The sequence below is a fragment of the Parasteatoda tepidariorum genome, chromosome 9 (genome assembly GCF_982258835.1).
Source record: "Parasteatoda tepidariorum strain Cologne lab strain chromosome 9, Ptep-v5.0, whole genome shotgun sequence".
In the NCBI taxonomy this organism is placed as follows: domain Eukaryota; kingdom Metazoa; phylum Arthropoda; class Arachnida; order Araneae; family Theridiidae; genus Parasteatoda; species Parasteatoda tepidariorum.
This window is the reverse complement of record NC_141763.1, coordinates 5704095-5715713: the sequence shown is the minus strand read 5'-3', so window position 1 is coordinate 5715713 and position 11619 is coordinate 5704095. Positions and strand designations below refer to the sequence as shown.

The window sequence follows — 11619 nt, the reverse complement described above, 5'->3', positions numbered from 1 at the left end:
TCCAGACTACCATGACAGTATTAAATATTATTATGTGTACGTATTTTTAAAAAAAAAAATAGTGGTGGTTAAAAAGATTATAAATTAAGTTTATAAATGCAAGGAATATATAGAAAGCATACATTTTACTACCACTTTAAATATAGAAATAAAATTTTACGCCGAATGCGTAAAAGTTGGCAGGTATGCAAGTTGCATAATTTTTCTATCTGAATTTTTATTTGTATATAATTACCTTTTCTTGACTTTTCCCCTTTATATATCAATATTATCTTTTAAAAGAAAAGTCAGTTTTAAGTGAAATTGTGATTTTTAAAAATTAAGTATGTTTTAAGAGTAAATATTATTTGAGGATACTGTTACATATCTCGCAGATTTGATTAACCCTCTATATCCTGACGACACTCATGCATTTGGTTCCACTTAACATTAAATAAAATAATATTTCCTTAATCCAACAGATTTTCTTGATCTTTTTATTTAAATAGTTTTCGTATCTAACTACAAAAACACACTAAAAGTTTAATCTAATCATGATAATTAAAAATATGTTTCACAAGTTTTCTGAAAATATAATATAATTGGGATATAAAGTGCTATTATGCAATTCCACTTTAATATATAAGTGTTTATCCTATTCAATCTATGATACTTATGACTAAGTAGCATATTATTACTAATTGAAACTGCAATGTTAAAAGTTTTGTTGGAGTGGGAAACGGCGGGTCAGGAATTTTATTGTAAAAGATCAGGAAAAACCTGCAAAAGTCAGGATATTGTTTTCTCAAAATAGTGTAGGAACCCTGTATTAGTATTAAAAACATTTAGATCTCTTGGTGAACAGATGTGATTTTTCGAAGTAATCGTTTTTTAAAGTAGCATTTACGTTCTTATAACATTATATTGCACAAACAAGAGTTCACAACCATATTTTCACTAATAATAGCAGTCCTGGAAAATAAGTTTAAATTAGGGATACAAAAATATTTAAAGGAAAACAATACCTTTGCGACTTTTGTTAATTTTATGCCGATGACAACCATAGCAATATCAAAATGAATGAGGAAAAACTGGATCCTACCTCGTGATTTTTAGGCCAATGAAAATGCACAGACAACAATAGAAAACTGTGACACCGTATTTATACATATTCAAAATAAAATAAAAGTCGCCACTCAGCTTTAGCTGGTAAGTTTAGTCATAACATTTAGCAAGCAACATTATTAAAAACTATTGCTTTTTCACACATATGCATTCTCAATTTTAATTGGCTGTTTTGTGTGTTACTAACCGCAAGTCTTCTGTGCTTGGCTATTTGTTATTTCATTCTCTTCTTATATTATATAAATATATATTTATAAAATGAATTTTCTGACTGAAAATCTTTATTCATTTCTTTGAATATTTAATTTATTTTGATAGACAAAAATCCCCCCCCCCATATTTTGATTCCCCCCCCCCCAGAGGGCCAGAAATTTGAATCCATTGAAAAAAGCATGTTTATTCAGAGAAAGTGCGTTTTTGTGTCTGATTTTGTAACTTAATATATAATCTGCTATAATTAATTAGCATAATTTAAAGTTACCCAGTAAGGAGTTTTACTTACTTAGGATCAATTATTACTATTGACAACAGAATGACTCCTGAAAATAAAAAACAGACTCTATCTGTCAAATAGGCTGAGAAGATTTATTAAATCTAGGTTTCTTTTTAGAAAAAAACAAAGCTCTTACTCTACATTCTCAGGCCAGTTTTGACATACGTATCAGAGACTTGGACAATCACAAAACTGGAGGGAAATTGTATCGCAATACTCGAGAGAAATATTTTGCGGAGCATACTTGGTGGTCTAAATGAAAACAATAACAAACGAGAGAAGGAGAAGAGTTTAGATTAACTTTTTACTCAATTTCATTAAACAGGAGAAATTTTAACATACATTGCAAAATGACAGAAAATTTTCTGAATTTTTTTTTTCTGGTCAACTTATGAGGGTTTTAGAATAGAATTTCTTAATACTCCTCAACAAAATTGACTTATTTCAGTGGTCAACATACAAGATAGACAGGTGGTCAAGTTACAAAGGTTTTGCTTCTTTATATTATATAGGAAAAATTCCGTTCTTGATAATTGAAGTCAACTTATGCAGGTGTCCAACTTACAAGGGTGGTCAACTTGACAGGTTTCACTGTAGTAATAAAAAATTAAATTTTAAAAAATAAACAGCAATTGCTGCTACTAAATTTGAGATAAAACATACAAATATTTGGTATTTAGCCTATACTGCTGAAAGCACAATATTAATTTCGGATGAATAAAGGAAGAAGCTTCTGCCGCAGACAAAACTTAGTTCGTTTACATCTGTCTTCCCCCTTCCTGGGAAGGGTTTATTTGAAATACAATAATGAAGGTAAACAAATTTGTGAAGGGTTCGATTAAAAGATAAATTATTTTGTGAAGGATCTGTTTTTAAGTAAAAATATTTTGTTAAGGTTCTATTTTTATGAAAAGATATTTTGTGATTCTAAACAGACCCCTGTTCTGAGTACCAAATTAAATTGTTGTTTTTCTTTTATGCAATTGTTTAATAATTTGTAATTGAAAGTGCTTGATTGTTCAAATGTAATTCTTTTTCTTGTTTTTAAACTCTTTGTTTTGTGTATCAATAGATAGCATAATTATGAATGTGAATATCCATATATGAGTAAAGAGGTTGAGAATTCATGTTTTAAAGTGGCACCTTGTTTTATTAAAAAAGGGGGTTTCTTGCAGAATCTTTTTAAATGCAAAGAAATGACATGTCTTATGATATGTGAGTTTATTTTTCAAATTGCAGCATAAAACTCAGATTTCTATTTCGATATTTATCTTCAAACGATATTAGCAAAGGACTGAAAACTCACTCAGGAATGCAAATGCATACAAAAAGAAAAGAAATTAATAGAAGCAAATGAGAAATTTAAATAAGAAAGGTTATTACACTTTCTGCCAAAGGAAAAGAGGAAGGCCGGTCAAAAGATGGTTTGGCTAGGTGGAAAAAGACCTCTAAAAGTCCAAAGCTGGAAACAAAGAGCTAGAAACAGGCGACTTTGGAGGAAAATTGTTAGTGAGGCCATGGTCCAACATGGACTGTAATGCCAGGGAGTTAGTTAATACGTATTTGATACTTTTTATGCAATTTGCTTTATAATTGCTTAATAATATATAAATAGGAAAAGATTTGTAACTTTTGAAGCTCCATTATTCATTGAACAACAAAAGTGAATACCTTATCCTTTAAATATAAATAAATATCCTTTTAATACTCATAAGTTATGTTTTCGCATAAGGATAAATAATGCAATATTAAAAATAATAATAAATTTTTTTAATAAATTAAAAACTTGTCTTCATTTTGTTTCTTGTTCAAAAATTAACCTTTTATTTTTCACATTATTTTTTTTTAAATTGTGATATACTTTGAACAAAAGGGTTTTGGACAATTTTAGGCAAAGGGGTTTTGGACAGTTTAAGACAGGACGGTTTAAACCATGGATTAATCCATTCTGTCCTAAACCTTGCCAACTCTGTTTGAAACAGATAATTTTAATTTGTAAAAAAGAGAAAGAGTTTATATTTTATATTGTTTAGCATATAAAACCTTTTATAAATGTTCAAATAATGATTTGTTTTTTTTTTTTTGAATTATATAGCAAGCTAGAAGTTTAGTTGCTAGAGCATACAGGAAGACTGAGAGCGTCCTGCTTGAAAATCGGGAAAAATTAAACTTGGTAAGGTTCTGTAATTATAATAACTTTTTTTTTACTTTAAAAAAATTCTGAAATATTCTAGTTTTTGAATTTGATGTTACAAAAGAATCTCTCTAAATCATTATCTGACGCTTGATAATGCATGTCGTCTGATTCAAGGAGATTTCTTTCTTAGATTTCAACAATAGTCAAATAAATTCACTAGATTACTTGGTGTATTATGTTTCATGTTTCTGTTTTGCAAGTATTGTAATGATACAACTAGTGTTAAAAATTAGTAATAGCATACTTTACTTTTTCGTGACGTTTCTTCATAATTGATTGTTAGATAATTTTAAACCCTGATCAGTGATTCCGCTGAATTTTGGTCCTTTTTTCCTAATGTGTGTCGCATTTAAAATTTCGGATTTAAGAAGTACAACTGACATACAAGGGATTTAAGAATTACTGTTGGTGATTCTCATCAAAATAATTTATGAATCACACATAGCGATTCTAGAACTCACTTTTTTGACAGTTCTGATTTAGCCTCTTTTTACTTCTTTATAACTGTTTATTCTTGGCACCATCATGCGTTAGTGTTAGCATATTGTTAGAGCAGCGAGACTAAGTTCATTTTATTAATGATCATTTTGGTTTAAATTTTCTAGTTGGTATATTATTTTACAGCCATTTTTTTTTTCAAGTGACAATTCTTACGTCTTGAAATGACAGATCTTCAAATGACGAGTCTTATAATGATTCTTTTTTTCAAGTGACAATTCTTACGTCTTGAAATGACAGATCTTCAAATGACAAGTTTTATAATGATTCTTTTTTTAAACACAAATCGGGTAACAAACACATGTATACAAGAAATACTATTCAAGAGAGTCTCAAAACACAATGATCGCATTGTAAGCCAAATAGCTTCAAAATACACCAGAAACAGCAACCTGGAAGTATAAGCAGTAAAGAGCCTGCTGTAGCACCCTAGTGTAGAAAACATTTATCCATTACTAAGTAGGTCCTTGGAAGTCCTTGAATTTTTTTTAATTTGAAAATTGAGTGGGAACCCTGAGCTTGAGATATTCACAAAGGACAAGATTTAAAATAAATATAAAAAAAACACTACAATCATGTGACCCATGTAGTAAATGTTGACTGGTGTACGTTAAATCTATTGGGTCACAATGTCCTCCATGTTCCCATAGCACATCATACATTTGGGGGTACAGAATAGGAGATTGATTCTTTTCTGGTTCAGGTTAAAATTACAATCTGGGGGTAAATGCTCTATGAACTATGTGTGGCTGAAATCATATTCTGGGCCATAGATATCTCCACCGATAAACAAGAAACGCACCCTCTGCTTTAAATTCGCTTGGTTTTGGGGAGTATTGTAGCATAACTACCACTACAAAAATTAAACATCAATTCACTGGTATATAAGACATGCTAACTTGATTTAATCACGAGGTACCTTTTAATAGATGAAGGTTGGCATGGTCGATAACTCTGCCCCATCATTATTATTGTGAGCATAACAATAATAATGATTATTCAATTACGACAAGCTGGCCTGGAAGGGGGAAACTGAGCAGAAGAGTTCATATGTGAAGAAAGTTATAAGTGTACAAAATATGATCACATTTCTTCTGGTGACAATTCCAAACTGGGATACCATTTCAATTCTTTGGTTCACTCTCCTTTTACGCTTTGATTTTCTTTACCTCTTTCTTCTGATTTGCTGTAATCTACTAGTGCACTGCAACTCTCACTTAGCACATGCTAACTCATGAGGGTAGTCGTACGTATTTCGATGGAAAAAATTTAAAACAAATAATCTTATCATATTTAACCTGCTAATATTTAATATTTGTTTTTTTTTAAAAACTAAAACAGAACAAGGAAAACCTGGAAAATACAGGAAATTTAAAAATCACTTAAAATAACAGGAAAAATACACAGAATTTTGATTTTTTTTTCTTTACAAACAGGGAAAATACTGGGAATTTTGTTTCATATTTTTGTCTTTTAAAAAATGGTGACCACTCAAAACGTAATCTATGGGATATTTAACCATGATATTCCAACTATACTAAACTATTTCTTTTACTATAGCATTATTTAAGTATGCAAAGCTGTTTTTGCCAGCAATTAAAACTATTAAATATAGTTAGCTCTATATAGATCTCTCAAGAGCAGAGTAATTATTGTTTCCTCTTAATACACTGGTCAACAAAATTAAGAGATGGAAGACATTTTCCCAAATATCTCAAAAAAATACTGAATATAAATAAATGAAATTTGGTATGGATATAGCTTATTCCATGATAATAAAGTATGCAAAACAAAAATGAAAGTGCCATTCACTGGCAAGACCTATTGCCAATAAATCCAATGTAGTCTGAACTTAAGGATAAAAGTGAGACTTGTACAATGTGTGTTGCCTTAGTATGGTGTATGGTCACCCCTGACAGACAGCATGCACAATGAATATGCATGCTGTTAATAAGGGAGTTAAGGAGGACTTGTGGAAGACCCTCCCATTCTTCCACCAGAGCAATTTCTAAGTCCAGAATGGTTCGGGGGGTGGAGGTTGGCGCATCGCAATAGCTCTCCCAAGAGCATCCCAAGCATGTTCAATAGGATTCAGGTCAGGAGATTTGGCTGGCCTATGCATTCGTTGAATATCCTCACTTTCCAGATACTCATCAACCATGAGAGCCCTATGTGGTCGTGCATTGTCGTCCATAAAAATGAACTCAGGGCCAACAGCGCCCCTGAAAAGATGCACATAGGGCTCTAGGACCTCCTGCCTGTACCTCTGGGCATTCACGGAACCATTGTCAAACACATGGACCAGTGTACGGGCATGATCCCTGCCCAAACCATGAATCCTCCACCAGCATAATGGTCCCTTTCGATAAGGTTCCCTACATATCAATAACCGTCCAGAAATAGCGTCATAGAAATGTGCGAAAATGCTTTCCATCTCTTAATTTTGTCCACCAGTGTATATTGTGTATAATATGTATAGGGAAAACACAGTGAATTTTTTTTCCAGATTTGGGTGGCAACCCTGTATGAGTTGTCATATTTTTTATTACTCTCTTGTTATAAACTGTATCATTTTCATAAGCGCCTTCCCTCCCCTCTGACAGTGTGCGTACAGACTCCTTACACTCCTTGGAAATAAAAAAAGTCTCCAAGAAGTACTTGGAACTACTTAGATTTCCAAATTAGTCCTTAGATTATTGCGTTGCATAGATGAACTTACAAAGTCTGCTGAAGAATTTGCTGTCCAAGCGGGAAAACGAAATGATATGACTTAGCCGTCAAAATCGTTTAAAAAAAACTTGAATTGCAAGAGTTAGAAAGAAAAAAAATAACAGCAAATAACTTTAATTTTACATGTTACAAGCAAACTTAATTAATAATTTACTGTGATTTTTTTGTGTACATAAAATGCCTTAGATTTTCTTATGTATTCAAATTTAAAAATATAAGATTGGTAGGTTTTTATGTTAATCTTTAACATCTGCACTTTAAACAAGATTTATTAAAATATTTGAGGCTGGAAAATGTGTTTATGTGTAAAAATGCTAACTTAATTTATTTTTCTTAAAGAAGTTTGACCAAGTCCAAATTTATTTCAAAAGGGCTAGAAAAAAATATGCAAAATATACACTCTTGCAAGTTCCTTATAATAAGTGCTTTTTAATTTTAAAAAAAAACTGTCAAGTTATCTTTTACGCAAAGTACTATTTAAATTTTTGATAAATCCTTAAAATTTTGGACTCTTTGGCTTTCTTCTTCTGATCTTTGTATGAACCCTGCTCTGAGTGTCACATCACTTATGAACAGGTCGTTATTTATTCTATGTTGAAAATTAATTGTATGCATTACTTACATTTTTTTTTTTTACAGCTAGCTGAAGAGCTGCTAAAAAAGGAAGTATTGAACTATGCAGACATAGAAAAACTAATCGGTCCCCCTGCATACGGCAAAAAAACACTGATTGAAGCCATTGATTTCGGCCCCCCTGAAGAGCCGAAAAAGCAGCCTTGACTTACAAAACATGAAAATGTCCATAGAAACTGTTTTTTTTGTAAATAAAGTTATTTGTTAATAGAAATCATTGCTTTAGAGGAATGCTTTTGTAAATCAGTTTTTGCAAACAATAGTGTTTTTTTACTTCCAATGTGTTTTTAAAACATGTTATATAATTTAAAATATGTCACACCAAGGGCGCTGGCAGAGTAATATAAAAGGAGGTGCAACCCTCTAACAAACTACCCCCCCCCTCCTCCAAAAAAAATTTTCTGTTATTGCATTTTGTTTTGTTATTACATATACTTTCACCTGTTAATTTTTTTCAAGATACATTTCTTCATTGTTAACAAGATATTTAAAAAAAAGTATGAATTTCTTGTACTTGCAAATTTTGCCACTAGAAACTGTACTGATGGCACTGGCATAGCTACTGACTTTGAAAGACAAATAACTACAAACAGTAGTTTCATATACTAACGTGTTTGTGCACGCTTAACATTGGTATTTATTGTGTTGATGAAGTTTTACAGTTGTGAGAAGTCAGTTTGTGTTATACACATTTGTTAAACTAAATAACTAATAGAAAATATAATATTATTTATATTTTATTAAATGAAATTTAAAAATATAGCTTTATGTATCTGCCAAGTTTGTGCATGCTCAGTGTGTATAAGAAAAGAATCAAAGTTGACTCAGAATTCATTGAAAAAGTTATAAACAGATTTGGACAGCAAACAAGACGATTACAATTCTTGTTTGATTAAACAATTTTTAATTATGGAGCAATTATTTAATTATTTGTTTTTGAATAAAAATATTTAAAAAAAAATTTTTTATAACAAAATTGTTTTTCTGTATCGCTTTGATTAAAAAAAAAAAAAGCCAGGGAGGTGCAAGTGCACCCTCTTACACCCCACTGCCGGTGCCCTTGTGTCACACTAAGATTAATGAAGCATCATTTTTGTTTCAAAATAATTTTTTTATTATTTTGGTATAGAAATAACTTAGTGTTAGATCTTTTCATGCTTTCAGCTTTAAAATAACCCTTGTACTAGATTTATAAAAAATCTTACATATCTGTAAAGTTAATGAAATCATGTCAGTGTTGATAAAGTGAAATCAATATTTTGACACTTGCTTTGCTTACAATAATAGGTATATATTACAAATATTTTAAGCAGAATATTTTAAAACAATTCGAGATAAATTTTTTATGAACTCGTCAAATGAGACAAAATTAACGATCGCCACCAATAGCAGGACATCTAAATCTATCATATAGGGATTAAAAAATGGCTGCTTGATCAACACTTTTTTTAATAAATATTGAGTTATAAGTATTTTATAATACTTATAAAATAACTTTATTTCATTTTATAACCTTAGTTTTTTGCCAGCTTTTCAGGGAAACAGTTTTGAAAATATCATCTCTGGAAAGTAAGCAATTTCAAACTTTTAACATTGTAATTGACTGCACAATTCAAATTTTGAACCAAGAATCAAATATTTACCAGTAAAACTAAATGTTATCAACAGATAGTTGGTTCTTAAAAGAACTTTCTTATAAATTAAAATGCGGTTTAAAAGGTTAAAATGAAATCAAGAAAATTAGCGTTAATGGAGCAATTATAACACATTGCTGTTAGCGATTGTAAGAAAATGTGCAATTGGTTGGCTTGGCGGAGAAAAAATTTATTCAACTATTTCATTCGATAGGAGTATGAAAGCTTTCAGAAAAGCGCAAAATAAAATAACGAACTCGAATGAGAAATAGCCATGGACTAAAGACAGAAGAAAAATCCCAACTTTTATAAACAGGAGCAAATATCTTAACCCCTTTTCTACCACATTCTTTGTCATTCATAGTCTCCAAAAAGGTTTCAGCCATTCATTTAGCAATCATAAAAGAGTTTCAGGTGACATTTTTATCTAGACTAACAGGGTTATAATAGAGCAAGTTTTGATGCTAAGTATTATTTAAGTTGGTGATATTTTAAACTATTTAGCGATAAATTTTAATCTAAAACAAAGTGGGTAAAATAAGTGATAAGATAATAATAAAATTTTTAAAAAAGCTTTGAAAAATATTCTTTTTTTCCCGATCTTTATCCAAATTTCTTTGAGTTTTCATGAATAAAAAAATTCTCTAATAATTTAAGGTTTTCCAGGCAAGTTGTGTAAACACTTCTTGAATTGTTCGAAAAGAAAAACAATTGTGACTCTTCTACAAATTCGTGACACTCATAAGATGGTTATCTTAAAATTGTTTTTATGACGTTTGGCTATTTCATCCACAATTCATTTATTGTACTATTTATGTTTGTTTTCTTGAGGCTATGTTGGGTACCTTTGAGAGAAAGGTCTTGAGATGTATTTTGGGAGGAATTAAAAGAAAATGGTGTGTGGCTAAGAAGATCAAATCTAGAGCTTTATCACTCATATAATGAACCTGACATTATTAACTTTATTATACGACAAAGAATATAATGGGTAAAGACCGTACCACAAAAAGAATTTTCAATGCCAGACCAGTTGGCACATGAAAAAGAGGCAGGTCGAATTTGAGATGGATAGATGACCTAGAGCAGGGATGGCGAACCAATGGCACGCGTGCCATTTATGGCACGCGACACAATATTTTGGGCACTCCACTGATCACAATTGTTACACTATGAATTGTTATTACACAAATGTTATTACGCTATCAAGCATATGTAACAATTAAATTAAAATTCACAAAAAACAAACAAAATAATAAACAATTATTAATAAAAAAATTAATACTAAAAAACAATTAATAACCGTAAAAAACAAGTTAGCAATAAATAACGAGCAAAGAAAATCAACAATTCTGCTTAAACTAACATCTTACAACCTAATATAAGTTATTGGTCATCTAATCTGCAACAACAGAAGTCACACTGATGTTACTTTAAGTTGAATTACGTGTATAACAAACTGAGACATTGCAAAATGCTTCTTTCCAATGTAAGTAAAGAGTTTTGAGTTGATAGTATATAGTATTACTATTTTCCCAATAATCACGAAGTCAAAATTATTTGACGGCACGTCTATGACCTCACTAAGCAATTTTTTAGAGAAAATGGCACGTTGGTGTATAAAGGTTGCCCACCCCTGACCTAGAGTAAGACCTTTTGGTCTTAAAAATACTTGCAGGAAAAAGGTTCTTCTTCATTGGCTTGACAGCCCAGGATGGGCCATTGCCTTCCGCAGAGTTGAACTCCAGGCTCTTCTACACTTGGCCATAGACATCCAATTTGTGACTTTTAGAATATTTAAATCACTTTCGAGGCAGTCTAGGTCTTCCTCTTTTTCGAGTGCCTAATGGTCTGGCAGAGAAGATCTTTTTTGTAACGCGGTTATTATCCATTCTTGATAGGTGTCCCGCCCATTTGATTCTCTGAATTGCAATATATTTGACTACGTCAGGTTCTTTAAATAGTATGTAAAGTTCGGAGTTAGTGCTTCTTTTCCAGATATTGTTACATTTAAGGCCACCAAATATGCTTCGTAAAATTTTTCTTTCTAACACAGAAATAATGTGCTTTACTTTTTCTGTCATTGTACAAGTCTCAGCAGAGTAAGTAAGAATGGGTCTTATCAAACTTTTGCATATCAGAATCTTTGTTTTTCTGCTGATGAAGCTAGATTTCAGATACTTTTTAAGGCCGAAAAAACATCGATTAGCTGCTGTGACTCTACTACGGATCTCTGTCGTTAAGCGACTATTGACTTCAGATCTCAAATATTTAAAATTGTTCACGGTTTCAAATTTATAATCCCTAATTACAAGATAATGGCTGGTATAATT

The 11619-nt window shown here is 31.0% G+C and overlaps 1 protein-coding gene across 1 annotated transcript in view; it reads left to right on the top strand.

The window, feature by feature from the left end:
• The window catches only part of Spg7 (SPG7 matrix AAA peptidase subunit, paraplegin), a 73021-nt gene extending 65152 nt beyond the window's left edge, over positions 1-7869 (top strand). Inside the window, exons 19-20 of the mRNA XM_087150724.1 lie at positions 3693-3770; positions 7662-7869. Coding sequence (XP_087006850.1) covers positions 3693-3770; positions 7662-7802 — 219 coding nt within the window. The 3' untranslated portion in view covers positions 7803-7869. The remainder of the gene's footprint in view (positions 1-3692; positions 3771-7661) is intronic.
• The last annotated feature ends 3750 nt before the right edge of the window (positions 7870-11619 follow it).